The following is a 19,445-nucleotide window of genomic DNA, read 5'->3' on the forward strand; positions in this document are numbered from 1 at the left end:
TTCCACTGAGGCTGTGAATGCAGGAGGGGCTTGGTTTGTCTTTCTGCACAACCAACATGGGCACTGGATTGTGGAGTGCCACTGTCCCTGCTCATCTGGACAGAAATAGCTTTAACCCTGTGAGGCTATAATTAACTCCTCCCTGGGACAGACACCGAGGTGTGATTTGTTTCTCCTGCTGCCCACACACATGGACATTCATGCATCCCGTGCCCCACAACATCCCTCACACTATAAATCCTCTTACCAGGCAGCAAAGTTATTCCAGGAAAACACTTGTTTCCCTATGTTTCTCTTGTCTTAGGAAATTACACCAACTGAACTTCAGATACCGTTTTCCCCTACTTCCAGGGTGATATGAAAGCGCCTCCCCAGTTTAAGAGGCACCATCGTAAGTTACATCAATACAAGCAAGTCAAGAAGCAATACACACGATCTTCACCCCAAGATGGTGTTAAAAATGTCAGTGTTTCCTGTAAGTAGGTTGTTTGCTGCTTAGAGGCAAATGCAGCTAGAGAGAGCAGCCTGTTTGGACTGAAACCTCATGGGCTGTTTTCAAATCAAATTCAGTGGGCTCAAGTCAACCTGTAGCCAGGCACATGCTTCTAAAATCTTATTATTTCCACCTGGGTTTTTTATATGCTGACGCATACTGATAGTGCAAATCAATTATTTTGAATAGAAATATCAGCATTAGAAGTAAATCTGGCAAATTCAGTCATAAACACGCAGAAATACTTCTCTTGAGAAGTCTCCACAAGATAAGCAGGCAGATAGTTGTTGTGTTGCTGTCCAGAAAGTGCAACACTCCCGTCACTCTGAGGTTTCCAAAAAACTCCACTCCTTAGGCCTTTCTTTCATTAGAAATGAAGACCCCCAGGTTTCCTTCCAAAAACTATTGACACTGTCATTTACTGTGACAGAAATCCCTGCAGAGTGTAGCTTTGCCCTGTCACTCCTGGCTGGATGTCTGCTCCTTTCCCTGGCCCAACACTTCTATAAAGGATGTTTTGTTAAACTTTGTGCTGTAACAGATGTACTTGAGGCCCGATGGTTCAAGCACAGACAACAACAATAGAGGGCAAGCTTCCACATGCTAAACAGCAAAATACACCATCAGACATAAAAGATAAAATGAATGCTGTCAAAACAGTGACAATTAAGCAACCGAAGTGGATTTAATTAGCGCCAGATGAAATATGTGTTGTAATTTAGTTTAATGAAGACAGTTTTCTTAGTCTTTCCAATAAGAACCTAGGGATTCTCCAGCATTCCCTGGAGAGCCTGTGCTTTAGGCAGGCAAGGCAATACCATGGATTTCTGCTATTCCAAGTGGTTTGTAAGAGTTCACACTGAGCATGTTATTACTTTTGATACCAAACAGTGTAAGATTCAGACAGGTTGTCTCGGGCACTGTAAACATTCAGATAAGCAAAAAATAAATTTAATATCTTGCTCAGTGATAAACTTTATCATCAAAAATAGGACAAAGCAAAGAAACATAAGAAATGGGCCAAAAGGAACAGGACAATTTGGTGTTTGCCCTTGAGAGGCCTGCTAAGCTGAACAGCATCACTGCACCAAGGGCCAGGCATGCACCAGGACACACATCAATGAAGAAATGTGGGGTCAGCTTTCCTGCAACAGATGAAAAATGCTTGTGTTTCCCTTAGCAGTGGGATACAGAAAACTAAACACGGGGCCATATAAATTCCAAGGAAATACCATCACTCCAAAATAACCTGTGCTAGACAGAGGTGCTCCTACACCCATGGATGTGCTCTAGGTTTGCCTACACACATAGGTGAGGTTCCTCAGTCCAGTTCCTTGTCCTCAGACATGGCCTGTACACCAGGTGACTGGGTTTTTTAAAGCATTCCTGTCTGACCAAGTGCAATCAAACAGATCTTTTGGATATATTTAGGGCAAGCAAAAGCCCAAAGTCTGCAGCTAGTAATTTTGGTGGAGAAACAGAGTAGGAAAAGCTGATAGCTGGACACACTCATCTTACACACAGCACACATCTGTGAATCTCGTTTTTTCAGGCTGTTGAGCTGCTGGATTTTCCATGCAGGAAAAAAAAAAAATCTTCCCGTGTAAGTTGCAATATAAGCAGTCCAGAAGAGAGTACATTGTCAGTGACATCAAATCACAGGATCCACTCTGTGTTTGGTCAGGTCCCAGTGTTCCCTCCCTGGACTGTGGGAGATTAAAAACGCATTGCTAAAGGGTGTGGCAGCCTTAGATGCAAATGTGTGTATAAAAATACTGAGGGTTCTGCTGGCAAGGATCCTGCTGATTGCATAACTGAATATCCAGGCTGTATAATATCAGAGTTCAGCAAACAGAAAAATTTATGCTTCCTCCCAGATGAATTTATCCAGACTGAAGTGATTCAGCAAGCTGCTATTTAATGGACAGCCCCAGTCATCCTGCCTTTGGCTGATTAAATTCAGAGGTTGATGTAAATGATTTTATGGAGAAGTCATTTGGATTTAGTCTGAGTTGCTGCATCCAAAGTAACACGTCAGGACACAGAAATTTTAACTTTGCTCCAGCCAGGTTATGAGATACAGTGTGGCCTGGATTCAGACTTCCCTGTGAACAGGGTCAGCAATAAACCACCAAATGCAAACAATGGAGACTTCTAAACAATTATTAGAAACTCTTCTCTAACACTCCATGTGTTATGCTGCAGTGAAGTTCGGTAAACAATGGTTTCAGATCTTCCTCATTTGACTCTTTCCAGACTCCCAAGTCTACCAGGGATCCTGGGGAGAGCTGGCCATGGGATCCTTCTATCCTAACCAGGCCACGAGTTGGCAAATGCTCCTTACTCTCTTACATACTGATGTCTGTGATAAAATTAATTCCCAATAATTGACTTTGCTGCTGCCATGAACTCCAGACAGGTCTGAGCTGTACAAAAGGAGAGGAAATGGCATATACAGACAGGCAATGGATTACTCTGTTTCAAAGTAGAGTGATTCCCAAAACAGCCTTAACTCCTCTCAGTTCCCAGATAAACCTTGGAATACTGGTTTCAAACCACAAAGATCTTTGTTCCTGTGAACCTCATTGGTGGAACACAAATTGGTGCTTTTTTCCCTCTGCTTTCTATTGCCACAGCAAAGACTATCTAGGAGGTCATTAATATTCAGAGGGATGAGAAAGAGGGGTAGAGATATTCTCCATCTCCCAAATGCACTTCTCCCGTTTCAGCCAAAAGCTAGGGCTGGGCTGGGCAGAAAACCACAGGAATTCCAGAGAAGGATATATTTTTGTCGGGACATGGAGGTAGGTTTGGGAGAAACCATGGCAGAAAGTTTCAGCTGGTCTCCCTTTCTCATGAAGATGGTTTGTTACTTTTGTATTTGTTTTGCACAGAATCATGGCTTTACTAACCTCTCAAGACAGGACTGACATTTTTTCCCACCACCACATTCTTTGGGAGTTGTTAAGCAATAGAGCTGGTTTTAAGTCTTGCTATGTGGTAAGATGCACCCTAGCTGCTAAACCCATGCCATGTACTCTAATGGGAATCACAAACATAGCCAGAATCATAAAACAGTGCAATATATTCTCTGACTGAGGAGTCTTCCTCTCCTCCAAAATTTCCCTTGTATCAAGAACGCTTAATGAAGTCTTAGTATTAGAAGGCATCAAAGCAGCTTTAGGTGCTCAGCCCTGACATAGAATTTCTTGTCCCCAGTGCCAGCAGTTGCAGATTTTGTTTTATTACCTCAAATCAAACAAAACCACAAAATCGCTGCTATGCAAGCTTTGGAAACTCCCCTTAGATGGCTGTTGCAAATTAAGGTTATTGGAGGTTTACAGCATTTCACTTAAAAGTAACAATCTAATAACAAACATTCTGCTGCTAAACAGAATGCAATTTCTGCCATTCTCATAATGCTACCAGAGCCGTGTGTAAAAGCTGGAGTAAAACTGGATAGCTTATACCACACTAGAATTTACAGACTAATACAATCAAGGCTTAAAATGTCCAAGTCCTGCTCTGTGGACTCTTTTCCCCATGAAAACATCCTCTGAGATCAATAACTCCCCAGTGCAGGAATGCTCTGTGAAAACAGCAGCAGAAAACCTCAGTTTCATTACAATCCACCTCATGCTCTTCCAGGACACAAACAACAGTTCCACTCCACAGTCCTTTCCAAGTAAGGATTTTTACGTGAATTTTTATCCATTTTCCTAGCAGAGCTTTGACTTCTGTGTATCAAGAAACTCTTGAGTAATTCAGTTAGATTTGGAAATCTTAAGCAAGTCTATCAAGGAAAATGCTAGGGAACTCACAAACAAAGCATACAGTACTCAATCATCCCCAGCTTTTGGAAAAACTTTCCCACGCTATAATCAGGTCAAAAGATGCTGCTTTTGTTGCATTAGTCATTGCACAAGTGTTTGGAAGATATATAAACTGAAGAGGCTATAATAGCTTAATCTTTACAAGGCCAAATTCTTCCCAAAAGCAAAAAACAAGGAGAGCAGTTGGAGTCCCCTCCATGTGGACAGAACAGGCAAAGTAATTCCCAGTCTGTGCAGTACAAAGGTTGCTCAGTGTAAAACTTACTGCTCCCAGCTTATCAAAGCACTCTAAAGACACACGTAACAGGAGGCTCGCAGGAGCACCCACTGACCTCAGCCAAGAACCACCCCCACACCCATGGACGTAACTGGTCCCTCAAAGACTCTCTTGGTTTGGGACACCACCACCTGTCCCTTGTAGGATCAAGCCCAGGAAATGGTAACCCCACCACCTCTTGTTCACAGCTCCTTTCTTGCCCCTTTTCACCAGCTAAGAGAGCACAGCTGAGGCCTCCACACAGAATCACTGGGTTGGAAGAGACCTCCAAGATCATCGAGTGCAACCCATCCCTAACACCTCAACTAAACCATGGCACTGAGTGCCACATCCAGTCTTTTTTTAAACACATCCAGGGATGGTGACCCCACCACCTCCCCGGGCAGATCATTCCAGCACTTTATTATTCTTTCCATGAAAATTTTTTTCCTAATGAAAAACTTTTTCCTACAAAAAAAAAAAGAAAAAAAATAATGCAATGCCCTGCAAATACGAAGCACAGCTACCCAGTGGGAGAGACACAGCACATACCTGATCCTTTGCTGGGACCAGCAGCTCTTCAATCATCATGCTGTCTCGGGCATAGGAGCTCCTGTTCAGCGTGTAGGACCTATCCGAACTGAAGGAGCGGAGGCTGTTGTATTTACCATTTATCATAGAAAGTGCGGGTGACAATGAGATGAACAGAAAATAAAAATAAAAAAATTAATACATGCAACTTCCAGGGATAGCATAAGATGGCAACATACACATAATCTGTGACATAAATACAAGGAGGAAACTGGAATAAAAAGTGTTTGACTATAGTTAAATATTCCCTTCCCTACGATAAGCAAAATCTCAATGGATGCTTACTGCTTTGGCAGTAACGTTGTGGTTTTAGAATAAATCTAGAAAAGTGTATTCAAGTATTTAGATGAACTTTGATAAATATCTCCATGCCCTAATCCTGCAGGCGACCCACGAGGGCAGGTCCCGGGGGAGCTGTGGGTAGGTCACAGTGCCTGCCCACACAGCTCAGGTTGCTGAAGCAGGTTTAACTAAGAGCAAGTTTTATGTGATGTCATTCTCTTTGTGGCTGAACCACTTCTGACATTGTGACAAACACCGTAGTTATCCCTGTAGTTAGAAAGGAAAGGATAATAAGTTTGAAATGAAAGGAGAAATAAATTTGCTCGTTGACAACTAAGTACAGGTTCTGATGTTTTGGGAATTATTTTGTGCACATTAAACTACTTAGAAATTACTATGATCAATCTTAATGTGTTGCAATTAAACCAACATAGGAGTGTTTTACATTTAGCCCTGGAAGGTACATTATGGTATGTGCTAAAACATGCTGCAGGCCTAGACATGCTTGCTACGTGACAAAAAATAAAGTAGTAAAAAAAGTGAATTAATACAAAGCAACATCCACCAACATATTACACTTTCGAACTAGCACCACTTTTCACACTCAAAACTCTACAACGTGTTTCATGCATTTAGTAGTCGCTAATTGAATTTCTCTAATCCCTTAGCACACGTTCCTTCTTGTGCTGGAAGCAGAACTGGGATCTTAATTACACACTGTAGGCATATGTTAAGCAGACTTCTACATGATAAAGGGCATAAAGAATTTAAGTTACATTTGTTTTAACAGAGGGATAGTCTCTAGGGCTGAACCCACCCCTTGCTCCCCAAAATAAAAGCATGTCACTTTACAATGCTAAATAAAATGAAGATAAGCAATGGCAGCAGCAGAGAGATGAGAGAGACGTATGTAACACGATGCCATGCCTTCTTACCTGACTTTTGGACTAAAGCAATTTACATTGGAAAAGAAACAGGAGAAATAGAAAGCAAAGAATCAGACAGGAAAAGCAAGATGTTATGGCTGGATGGCTTATATCTTTAATGTGTTCATTTCTTAATGTTACACTCAGAATCAGCAGTAAGATACATCCACAGAATAATTTTTTTTTTTTTTTTGCTAAATGAAATACTTCACAGAAAAAAAACACTGTATTTGTCTCCTCTGAGCATAACATGGGCAACACAAAAAATGAGCTACGCAGCAACAAATAGTAATGGCACTGCTAAAACCAGAAGCAGGGGAATATTGGATTTCTCTCAAAGAAAAGATAACGCGGGCTGACCCTCAGATCTCCCTAACAGATGGTGACTGTGGAAGCTGCTCTCCCACCTGCACAGGGAGCACTCTGTGCAAGAAGAGAGCTGTAAGGAGTGAAAGGTGTCACGTAAATCAGGGCTGGGCTCTGCACACAGAGCGCGTCCCCGCTGCATCACCACTGCCCTGCTCCAGTCCTGACCACAGTGACAGGGCTGTGTGATCACCCTGCTCACACCAGATTTGAAAGCAGCATGTCAACTTTGTTAATTCAGTTTACTATGACACGAGAGTCCTCCTTCAGATCTAATTTGCTGATTTTCTGGCTAATGGACTATTTAAAGCATCTTGGCATTTCTCATAAATGTATGATCTCATAAATACTTATTATTTCCCTAAAAATTGTAAATCAAGCACAACATGGCTGGGGACTACTAAAGAGCAAATTTCCACCGCATGCTTGCATTTCTAATGCAGCCATAACAAACAAGACTGAAGGGTAGACATCTAAGCTTTACCTTATGGGAGTTGCCATTTGCTGTTAGACAATGAACTCACTTTTTAAAACAGATCTTTAAACTACAGCATAGGAAAAAGCCCTCAGGGTACCAGCTTATGAGGTTTAATTATTAGCCTCAGTACAATTCAACTGTCAGTAACTACACTGCAAATCCACAACTATGGAAGTAATCTCTGCTCACACAGCTTTAACTGTTTTGAGCAACACACACTGAAGGCTTCAGCAACATTCAAAAATAAAATCTAAAACGTTGAGCTGCAAATACCTGCGTTGAAATTAACGTTAGTCAGACAACATACTAATTTTACAACGCTTTATCAGGTTCACAGAAACTTTGGCCTGCTTTTCATAACACGTAATCCATTCCCTGTCAAAATAAATCCTGTGACAAATTTAGAGGAAATTTGCCTTTTTGTTTTTTCTTTTAGGGGGAGAGGAGCTTTTTTTTTTTTAATGTTGTCTTTCTCAGTTGGGTTACCCACTAGCACCTTTAAAGAAATAAAAGCACCAAATAGCAAGATGATTTGTCATTCAGTTTTTCTGGCATTTACACTCTTCAGCAAAACACACCAATGAAGGAGCCCTCTACTGTGAGTATCAGTCTGACCAGTAGTAGTCAAAAGAAACCTGGCTTAGCTGGCTGCTCTGGATCAGTTTCTAGACCAGCTGCAGACCGCCAGCAAAGAGGTGCCTTGGAGATGTTCAGAGCATGAACGGAGGCCAGAAAAAGTGAATTGTTAAGTTTTCTGTATCACTGCCATAAGAAGCCGACATGAACAAAGAATATGAAATAAAACTGCAAATGAACATATGCTTCAAAGGAAGTACACCCCCTCTACTTCCCTTCACAACGGACTCCAGTGCTGTGTGGAGGAGGCACGATTGGTTTGTAAAGACCTGTACCTGTGGTGACACACGAGCACGAGAAACAGCAAACACAGTACCTGGCGGAGCGGGCTCCCAGGCTGAAGCCCATGTATCCTTCAGCAGGCAGAGAGTCATCTCCCAGCTCCTTCAGATCCTGGGGTCCGAGGTATTTGTCTGTGTCGCCTGTCATTGCATCCTCACCTGTCAGTACAAAAGCCAGGCTGGGATCAGAGCTACACACCAGATGTTTGTGTGCTTAGTAAGTCATAACGCCCTTCTCTGCTCACCAATAAGGAATCAATCCAGTCACCCCCACTTTCCCTAAGGCTCTTTCCACGTTGTATGTTAATTATCCACCCTATGAATGTGCCTGAGAAAATAATTTTATTGGGGGACGAACGAAAGAAGCAAAATTCCACCTTGACGTAAAGCCAATAAAGTTATACGAGGGATGACTTTTGCCCAAGCGTTTCAGCCAGCTAAAGAGTTCTTCTGTACTTTGCATCATCGCACTCGCTTTTGCTTTCCTTACAGAAAAAAAGAGCCCGAGCTGACAAAGTTGGATCATTCTGTGCGAGGGGAAAAAAACCCCAACAAAAACAACAAACCAATCAACAAAACCAACCCAGCCCCTGTCTGTGAGAGACAGCCTGTTTGCCCACCAGTCCTGAGAAGTGCAGCAAGCTTGAACGGAGGCTGAGGGACGGAAGAGGCCCGCCTTCCACCTTGGGTATTTCTCAATACCTTTTGCAAGCTTAAATATAAGAGGAGATTTAATTTTTTTTTTCATTTTTAATTTTTAATGAACCGCTCCCCACTCCCCGGTTGATTCCCGAAGGTGAGCGCTTCCCGAAGCCTGTCCTGCCCGCAGCAGCCGGGGCCGTGCAGCCCCATCCCCGCGGAACAAAGCCGGGACCACGGGCACCGCCGGGACACGTGGGACGCGGCCACCCCCACAGAAAGAGACCCATCGCTGTTTTATCAAAAAAACCCAAAAACAACAACCCAAGAGGAAGGAAAGTTAGATGTTGGGAGAGGCGGGCAGGCGCCGCAAAGGGTTAACGGAGCAGCTGCCCGGCGGGGAGCATTTGCATGCCATTACATCATGCAAACCTACATTCCTGCATTGACAGAGCAAGTCCAAAATGTGCCTTTTGCGGTTGTTGGATTTCGCCCCCCACCCCGCCCCGTTCCCTCGGCGGCGCAGAGCAGAGAGCGCTCCCCGTAAACTCATGGCTTGCCGATGTTCGCTCTCCTCCTTTGTTGTGAACGCGTTTTAGGTGCGTGCAGTTGAAAGTGCACAACATCGAGAAGTTTAACAACAGCGCGGCCCCCGAGGTAAGTGACTCCCAAGCCCAGACTCACGTTTTCCCGCTTTCATTAAAGGAGTTAAGACTAGTTTCCATTCACTAAACTCAGGAAACCACAGGCGAGCTCTGGTTTTAAACTAACAATCAAGTCTAAAAATACCCCTTCAGCTACTGCTTTGCAGACGGCAAACAAACAGACCAACTTTCTCCTCCAGCCCAGCAACAACCAGTATTTTAAGCAGCAGTTAAAAAGCTTAAATGTTCACAATACACCAGAAAGCATTCAAAAACCCGAAACAGAAACATCATACATCAAGTGAAACTTTAAAAAAGTCTTACTGTTTTGGAAAGCCATTTTCACCAGCCTGGTCTATAAGATTTTTTTTTCCCCTGGTGTTTCCAAGAATTCCTATTAGTCCTATTAGTCCTTAAGCAGTGATTTAGACTTAATCTCCAAACCAGCACAAGCAAACTAATCCCTGTGGGTCATATTCGCTTTCCACACAACAACTGAGATCTTCTTAACATCTTGATCTCTTCGTATGTATTTTAGGACATGTGCATCTTTGTCCTCTCAACTCAGATTAAAGTTCTTTGCAAATATGAAACAAAGCCAAAAAATAATAAGTTAAAAAAAAAATTAAAAATCCCTTTTTAATCACTCTGCAGACATCCCTTTAAAGCTTCTGCTGATTGGATTACAGCCTCCCTTGGCAAGCCTCTTGAATGGTGACATAAACGCAGGCACTCCAGTTATTTGTATGTAAATAGGGGTGCAGCGAGGGTGTAGTTTTTCTGTAACTTGATGCCGGGGCTGAGCAGGGAGCGCGGGGCTGTGGGGAAGGCGCTGCCTCCGCCCGCCCCCCGGCCCGGGCCTCCCCCGCTGCCCCGGGGGAGCCCACCCTCAGCACATCCCCTGCCCTCGGGGGGCTGTGGGGGGCTGTGGCCGGGGGGAAAACCGGACCGAAGCCTGGCAGGCGAGGAAGCGGCCCGGGGAGGGCGAGAGATCCGGCAACTTTGAGCAGCTACCAGCTGGGCCGCTAAATTTGGAAACTTCTGCCCTTACAATACCTGAAGACAAGCGCTACGCCAGCGTAAAGAGCAGAGGAGGCATTTTCTTTGAGAGCATCGTTTGTCAAAGGCGAGGAGAATGATAAAAACCCCCCATTCCGTGGAGCTGTAAAATACATTAGATGTTATCCTGCTCTGCAGCTAATCCAGCCGGGGCAGGATTACTCTGATGAAATGCTCTCATCAAAGGAAAAACTGCATCTAGGAGTGGTAATTTCAAAGAATTCCAGACATTGTTTTGTGATCGTGGGAGGCTGGAGCTAAATGGGTGGCGCACGTTTCAGCAATCCCACTCTGTTTAATTAGGTGCTGCAGCCTAATCCTCTGCGCTTCAGGTAACAGCGAGCACAGTGTTTGCTCGCAGCACACGGAATTCCTGCGGACAGGGTCCCGCGGAAGAGTGAAGACAAAACTCATCTCTGAACACAAACAACAGAGAAATGCCCAACAGTCAGGCACCGATGAAAAAAATACCAAAAGATACTGCACTGCTTTGCTGCCTTTGCCATCCTCTCCTTCCTAGTAGGTTACATGCTGAAGAAAGATGATGTCCCCGCTCACAGTGGGTAAACACAGGTATCACAAGTAGAGGAAACAGCTCAAAGTCCAGGGAAAAACAGCGGCAGTAGGTCAAAGCAAGGGCCCATCAGTTCTGCTGCACCCTGTCTCCAACAGCAGTCACATTTCACAGCAGAGTATGGGAACAGGGACCAGCAGAGGTACTAAAGGACATTTTTCTAGCTGGCACTGACTTGAGCACGTATTTTCTAAACCTGTCAGAGGTTTGCATAGTTACGAACAGGGTGGGGTTTTTTCCTTTTTAAATTCTTCCAGTTACACTTCGAACTCGTGTAAATTTTTTAAGCTCCCTACACCAAGGACCTGTGCGAGGAGTCATAAAAGTCAACTGCCTCCTGCAGGAGGAGCAGCCCTTTCAAGCTGGATCTGCCTCTTGCTGGTTTCACTGATTGCCCCCTATTTTTAGATTTCTGGAGAGCAGCAAGCACTGCTGCTCACTTTGCCACCCATTATATGTTCCAGCCTATCCCTCACGCAGTTTATTTGGTTTTATTTTCTGGGATAGAAGGTTGTACCGTTTTCACTCTTTTCTCCCCAGGAATTTTTTTCTTACCTCTCATCACTTTCCTCATCCCAAGTTTTCCCTGTTTTTCTGGTCCCCCAGCATGTCTCCTACAGCTGAGAACTGCAGGAGCACAGGGTTCTTTTTAGAGGCCAGTGAGAAATCCAGGCTCTCTGGCAGCAGGAGAGAAGGCATCATGTGGCTTGGGAAAAGTCCCAGACAAAATTTAATCATAGGCTGGGATCCAGATGAGCATTTGTCATTTGGCTTTGCCAAAGATACCTGAGGATTTTGCCACTCCTTCATCACAGCCTGTCCAGAGCTGTCTTGATGGCAGAAGAGGTAGAGAGCCACAGAGAAAAGGTGGATGTTTCAAGTTGTAGCCAAGGTTTTGGTTTCACAAAGTGTGGAGAAAAGCCAATACCAAACCACTGAAACTTTTATGAACCTGTGAAATTTTATGGAGCCAAAGAAACTCTGAAAACTGAGCTTAAAAATATAATAAATCGACCCTGCCCAAAATGACCAATAACAGATTTTCATGCATGGTGATGTTCTGACCTGTCTTAAACACACTTAAACTGTTGTATCTTAGCAGCTACTCAGGGATCAGGCAGTGTGCATTTATGTTCTGTTAGGACATCTGTCTAATCTTCCGGGGATTGATTAGCATGATACTTATTCTTATTGAGGCAGGCATCTCCATTAAATGGGTTTAAAACAGTGTCCTGGTTTACACCCAAAAGTTTGCTATCTACTGAAGGCCAAATTAAAAAAAAAAAAAAAAAAAAAAATTAAAAGCTCAAGAACAACTGTTTTTTGATTATGTCTAAACTCTCCACACCTGACTGGGTTTATGGATTGCATTCTTTTTGCCCTTCACTGCTCACAGTCTCTCTCCTCTTTGAATCCGCTTCCAAGGCTTGCTGTCCCTTCCCCTCTGGCACAGCAGCAGGAGCTTTAGGGAGGGCTGCAGTGACAGGGAGGCTCATGGCAGGGTTGTGGCAGGCACAGCAGGGCTCCAGCTCCCTGCACCAGATTAAAGCTCCTGCAGCTGCCCAGAGGGATGCTGAGAGGACGAGCATGCGCTGCAGAGGAGGGGATTCCTTCCAGGCCTCCTGCAGACAACTGGAGTTGAGCTTTACCACAGCTACCTGCTCCCCACCAGCCCCATGGCCACGGGCACAGGGACTCCCAGCTGCACGGGGAGCCAGCTCACAGCTGGACATGGTGAGAGCAAAGACCCAGTTCTCCCAGTCTCAGATTTCATGTAACTAAGATTTGCAATCTCTTTAAAAATAAAAGGACAGCACACGCTCAGTGTGCGTTAGAACTGCTCTTCTACAAACTCTCTGCTGAGTATGAAGGTGAGCCCTCATTCCTTTTCCCCACAAAATCATGTTCACATCTTTAAAAAAAAAAACATTTCTTTTTTGCGGTGAAGCAATTCCCCCAACACTTAACCTCATTTGGGCAGGTTTGCCAGAGTAGTCTAAGAAAAAGAATGAAAAATCTCTCTTCTCAACCATTTTGACTCCAAACCAAACTGTCCTCAGCAGGGAAGAGAAATTACACAATTCCCATGTAAATACTTATTTAGTGGGCACAGCAAGACATAAAACACGAGGAAATGGTTTCCTGACATTTGTCCCCGAGCTCTGAGTCTCTGCTTTCCAAGTCTTCAGTTTCTCTTGTGAGAGAAACCTTGAGGGTTGTGGCTCATTGAGAAGCCATTCAACAAGTCTGTCTCACTGCAGAGTTTCGGCTGATGACAGGAACACCAGCCAAGTGAGGGAGAGCTTGGATTTGTTTGCTAAATTTGTGCCTTTCTCCCACTTGGAAATCAGCTCCCTGGCTCTGAGACTTGTCAGAGTGCCTTACCATCTTGAACAGATTTGTTTGGACTGGTGTAAGTGGATGCATTGCATATAAATACCCCACTGACACTGAGGAGTTGTGGGGATGGGCGTCACTGAGCTGTCTTTACAGATATGCAAGTCAGGGAAGAGACCCAGGCCAGTGGTTACCGCCTCAAAGCCTGTAACTCATCACAAGCCTTGCAAAACACCTGTTACGTGATTTGTGAGCTCCCTTTCTGTGCTGGGTTTGAAAAAGACCCTGTCATCACAGTATCACAGAATGGGACCTTAAAGATCATCTTGTTCCCCCTCTGCTGCCAAGGGCAGGGACACCTCCCCCTATACCATATTGCTCAAAGCCACATCCAGCCTGGCCTTGAACATTTTCAGGGATGGAGCATCCACATCTTTGCTGGGAAACCTGTGCTGTTTCCTCACGACCAGTGAAGAATTTCTTCCTAATATAGAATCTAAACCTACCCTCTTTCAGCTTAAATCCATCCCCCTTGTCCTGTTACCACATGCCCCTGTAAAAAGTCTCTCTCAAACTTTCCTACAGGTCCCATTTAGGCAGTGGAAGGAACAACCGCAACACCCTCAGCCTGGCTTCACAGGAGAGGTGCTCCAGCCTTCTGATCATCTTTGTGGCCTCTTCTGGACTTGCTCCAACAGCTTCTCATATTGGGAACCCAGAGCTGGATGCAGCACTCCAGGTGGGGTCTTGTGAGAACTGCCCATGGTGCCTTGGATGCAGCCCAGGGGACTTTTGGATATTTCTGGGCTGCAAGTGCACATTGCCAGGTCATGTTGAGCTTCTCTTTCACCCACAGCCTCAAGTCCTTCTCCTCAGGGCTGTTCCCAATCCAGTCTCCACTCAGCCTGTATTTATGCTTGGGATTGCCCCGATCTTGATGCAGGACCTTGCACTTGGCCTTGCTGAGCATTGTGAGTTTCGCACTGTCCCACCTCTCCACCCTGTCCAGGTCCCTCTGGGTGACATCCCTTCCCTTCCAACATGTCAACCACACCACACAGCTGGGTGTCACCAGCAAACCGGCCGAGGATGCACTGATACCACTGTCCACGTTGCCAACAAGGGTGTGAAATGGCACCAGTTCCAATACCAGTCCCTGAGGAATGGCACAAATCACTGGTCTCCACTTGGACATTGAGTCTTTGAACACAACTCTGAGTGCCCTATCCAGCCAACTCCTTAGCCACAGAGTTGTCCATCCATCAGAACTCTCTCTCCAGTTTAGACACAAGGATGCAGAGCAGGACTGTTTATGTATAAATTAGTCTCTCAGCTCCCCGGCAACAACACAGGTGCAGAATACAGTCTGCAACGTGCAAGGAATCAACTGCATTACCTACATTCCTGATTTTTGGTTTGGTCTTTGTTTTACTGAGAGTTAGTGACTGGAAAAACCCTGCACAGATTTGGCTTTAAAAATGACCCCATACATTACAATTTACATCTTTAGTTCCAGCACCCAGGCTCCCCACAGGGTGTTTCTCGTCTGTACCTCGCCGTGCAGTGGGACACAGCAAGTTCCTGCCCTGTTAACTCACACTATTATGCATCAGTGTTCCTGTCAGCTGAAACAATGCAGCATTTTGAGCAGGACAATGGCCTAGGAGAGCTATTTGGAGAACATGTATGTATGGTAAGAACATGATCCATTTGGAACTGCAGCGCTGGGAACACAATGACAGATGGGAAACAAACCAAAAGCCTCAATGCATGAATTAAACAAGAGCTGCACACAAAGAAATGAAATATCTTTTACACCTTGCTGCTTGAATGCTATGAAAATTAGAAGTAAATACATCAATAGGGATGAAGAAAGAGAGACTGACTAAAGAAAAACAAGAAAATTGAACACAGTCACCTGTTCTAAAAAAACCCAAGAACTTTGTTCTTTCTGCCATTGACTTCCACTATCAGCCATTTCTTCCAAAGTGTTTTGATATTTTACCCTCTTGTCCTGTATTCCATTTCTCAGTTTAAACAATAAAACAGTCATTCACTTTATAGAAGCAGCAGCAAAATTCTTATTCCAGGAAAGTGAAGGTAATTTGATTAAAAGATCGTAAGAAATTCAGAAGAAAAGTTAGAGGATTGTCAGCAATAGCTCAAAGAATTTTTGAAAGCTCTCTTAATTGTAAAGCAGAAATTATTGTTAGTGGGATAATTAGAAAATTATCTGAAAGGATTAGTTTTCAGACAGATGAAATAAAAGGAGGAGGCTCAAGTTAAATGCCAGTGCAATACAAAAATGCACAAATACCTTCTTCAACATCTGACAAATATTCAGCATCACTGAGTATTTCGGGGGCATTGGCTTTACGCACTGCATGATTTAAATAAACAAAATGATTAAAAAAAAAGGCACATACTATTGATGTGTCAGCAAAATCAATGTACAACAATAACAAATGTGCAATGACCATATCCAAGTAATAATGTGTGTTAGTCTTGGGTTTTGTAAACGGACATTTCTTACAACCACAAAGAGTGAAAAAAAAATTAAGTTTTTAATACCTTCATCATCAGACATATCAAGAACTTCATTCATGGTTTCGGGTACATTCATTTTGTGCTTTTCTGTAACAGTCTGTAATAGAAAAAACGTAATTTGAGAGTGCAGAATTTTTCTTAAAATTCTAATTATTCTTAAAATTAAATGCAAGGTAAGATTTTTATCTGCAGTTAGAAAAACTAGACTTAATTTTTTTAGCTTCTTATTCACTTTCTATTTTAAAGACAAACTGAACAAACATTAAAAAGACTACAGAAACAGGCAATATTGTATTTGTTTTTTAAATTATGTCCATATTGTCATAGCAGAAAAAGCATGAGCGGAAAGCTTAGATGATGATATCAAAGGAAGAATCACATATACTGAAATGAACTTCATTTTAGGGAGTTTTGTAAGAACTCTAGGTAGTCCTCTAAATTTTGAGCAAGGAGTATGCCATCTCTAATAAAACCAGACTTTCTGAGGGAAGTATTTCTCCTTTGACATCAGAAGAATTCTGCCATTTGGGAGTGGCTGAACCTATGTGAAATTTTTTCAGGGGTGCCTCAGCATGAATTGTGTGTTTTTCCCACAAATGAGAACAATTGTAACCCCATGCAGGCTAAATGATAGCCCTGGAGGGCTTTGTGCATGTAAGACACTCAGAAGTGGTCGCATGATTTTCATCCCAATGTTTGTATTGGTTCAGACCCAAAGACCAACAAAAAGAAAAATAAAAGCAGAAAAAACCACCAAGTTCTGAATGGACCTGAAATCTGTTCCTAGAATACCTGCACCCTATGAATGACATGCACATGCACTTTTTGCTTTCCAGCTGGGGTACAGCACAACCACCACTGGTAGAGGTTTGGGGCAGACAAGAGCTTCTGCAGAGATACCATTCAAGGAGTGCAGTGGAATTAAAAACAAAACCAACCAAAAAAACCCCACAAAACAAACAACCAAACAACCACAAAACAAACCAAAAACCCAAAACAAACAAACAAACAAAAAACCCCACAAAACCCCACTCCAATCTTTATGGGGGTTTTAGATTATATTTTTTTTAACCACCATTACTTCTCATGCTTCATATGCAAATAGGAAATCATTAAAAAGTTCAGGAGGGCAAAAGAGCCTCTCCACTTTCACTTATTTTAAAAGATTTCAGTTTTTCTCTGGCCTTATGAATGCTCATTGGCATTTCATGTTTCTTAGGCTACTGCCATCACTCGATGTAGGCGGAAGAGCTCCTCCATGCTCAAACATTACAAAACCTACAAAAAGCCTCATGCAATTCCTTTTGTGGGAATTACTTGCTAAGCTTTTTACCACCTTTTTAAATCAGCAAAATCACTGGACTTTTTTCCAGGTACTACTGGAATTTTTTTTAATTGCTGTTTGAGTATAAATTATAGAAAAAGTAGCTATGCTCATCCCTGATGCCTTCAAATGTAGCTTTGGGAGTTGTTTAGGCACAAGCTTCAATAAATAAGTCTCAGCAGCCAAACTGAATTTGTAAGGCTGTCAACTGTAAATGAGACTTCATGTCTAGACTTCCAAGGTCTCAAAATTACACACTGAAAAGTAGCATATTCTGATTTAAATGGAAATTATTCCTAGGCTTCTCTTGGGAGCAGGTATTTGAAGTTGTGTAGGTCTTTCAGCACCTAACATTTCCTCCAGGACAATTCAGAGCCTGACCCACCATCTCTCTACTCTTCATCTACAGAAGATAAATGGTCAATCACTTTATGAGGCAAAACCACCCCCAGCTTCTTGGTTCTAAAAGCCAAGAACAACCTTGTGAAATTGAGAGCTTTTAGCACAAATGTGTGGTTTTCCTGCAGCTGCCTAATTGAATAGTAGGTAGTCATTCAAGTTCTGCTATCCTGGATAATATTCTCCATCAATTTTTTCTGTGTGGAAAAAATGTTTTGCCATTTTTCTAAAGAGAAATTTGTTCCTTATAAAACACAGAGAAAACTGTGCAAGAAAAAAATAAATCAATATTACTTTCTAGCATATTCCCTTATATCTTGTGTTTCTGAAATATATCTTTCGTGTGGTGGATTTTCTGTAAACTACTGAAACCACACCCAGGAAAGTCACAGGAAGAAAAGGTGGATGCAGTAGCAGAACTAAAATCAGCCTGTCATCCCCAAAGCTCATCATATTGCAACCACCTGCTTGCACAGATAGATCACACAAAGGGATGACGACAAAACATGGAACACACACACTAACTGTTTTCCACATGTCTAAAAACACATACATGTGCATTTTATCGTTTTAATCAGAAAAAGAAAAACTGTTGCTGAAAGAAAAAAGTAGATTTGGAGCCAAGATTCTGAATTTATATTCTCCAGACCCAATTTCAGCTTTATTACTGTGGTAATGCATGGAGGCACCTCGCCTCGGAAAACTGTTTTCTTCAGAGAGCAATTTGGCAAAACATTAGTGAACAGAAGATCCCTCTGAAAAATATTTTGGATTCTGTGAATTTTTCTGACAGCAGGTAATATTTGACCACTGCTAGTCCCTTCAGTGTCTCCTGGCTAATGCTTCCTGAGAGGCATGACAGACAAGCTGGAGTTCACATCCACATCAGGGAATGGATATTTGGGGTTGCAGGGGCTGGCTGTGGCTGCTTGCAGAATACAGCCTTTCACCATCCTATGGTAGGGGCCAGAAACCACACACTGAGGTGCTTTTAAGTAAATTCCAGCCATTTTTTTTTAATTGGAATGGATTCTCTTAGGTCAAATTCAAGCCATTAAACATCAGACTCTCAAAGGAGGGAAATGCTCTCAAAGGAGGGCGGCAGCTTCTGTTGACACAAGCCTGTAGGAACATCTTTTCAGCTGCAAAATTGTTCCCTAAACAAGATGTGTGGAGAAACACTGCAGTTTTGACCAGTCCTTTACAGTGGCATTTTCTGCTCAGTTGGTGCTCTTTCTCTGTCCATCCTCATAGTGCCTACTACCCTAAAAACAGATAGCTCATGTTTCACTTAACATCGACTTTATACTGCTAAAAGGAAATGGGTGACTGGAAGCTCAGTAGTCATGTAACTAAACAAAGTTTAGTTATAGTCATACTCTGGCTTTGGAAAAACTCTTGCATTCCCTACAAAGCTGAACTGTACTTACAATTGTAGTCATGGTCTCCTCTGTCACCACCTTCAGCGTGTCAACAACTGAAATGTAGCCAAGTCGCTTAGCAATGGCCAGGGCAGTGTTTCCATTCTAGCAATCGAAACATTTGCAACAGAAGTTGAACGTTAGCAAGGAGAAGCGTAGGAACTGCTGGTTAATTACAGAAGAATGTAAAATAAAAGAAAAACCCGTTTACATTGTCTGATGGAAATAAATATTTGGGTAGTAGGATACACGAGTGCGATGAAATGGGATGAAAATGAAGAGATGTTTGTTGCTCTCGTTCTGGGAGAGACGATGGTACACAGGATGTGGGGGGGATGGAAACGGGCTTCCTCTGCTCT

The 19,445-nt window shown here is 43.0% G+C and overlaps 1 protein-coding gene across 10 annotated transcripts in view; it reads right to left on the minus strand.

The window, feature by feature from the left end:
- Nucleotides 1–19,445, minus strand: part of ANK3 (ankyrin 3) — a 291,984-nt gene that overhangs the window by 62,564 nt on the left and 209,975 nt on the right. For 9 of the 10 annotated variants that reach the window (XM_066191661.1, XM_066191669.1, XM_066191663.1 and 6 more), the window contains exons 21-25: nt 19,096–19,191; nt 15,967–16,039; nt 15,713–15,775; nt 8,178–8,301; nt 5,135–5,237 (exon numbers count right to left, since the gene is read on the minus strand). In XM_066191661.1, coding sequence (XP_066047758.1) covers nt 5,135–5,237; nt 8,178–8,301; nt 15,713–15,775; nt 15,967–16,039; nt 19,096–19,191 — 459 coding nt within the window. The remainder of the gene's footprint in view (nt 1–5,134; nt 5,238–8,177; nt 8,302–15,712; nt 15,776–15,966; nt 16,040–19,095; nt 19,192–19,445) is intronic. The other variant, XM_066191667.1, reaches the window with a different exon arrangement.

Source organism: Chamaea fasciata, unplaced genomic scaffold (genome assembly GCF_029207755.1).
Source record: "Chamaea fasciata isolate MVZ Bird 193981 ecotype frontalis unplaced genomic scaffold, bChaFas1.0.hap1 SCAF_9, whole genome shotgun sequence".
Classification (NCBI taxonomy): domain Eukaryota; kingdom Metazoa; phylum Chordata; class Aves; order Passeriformes; family Sylviidae; genus Chamaea; species Chamaea fasciata.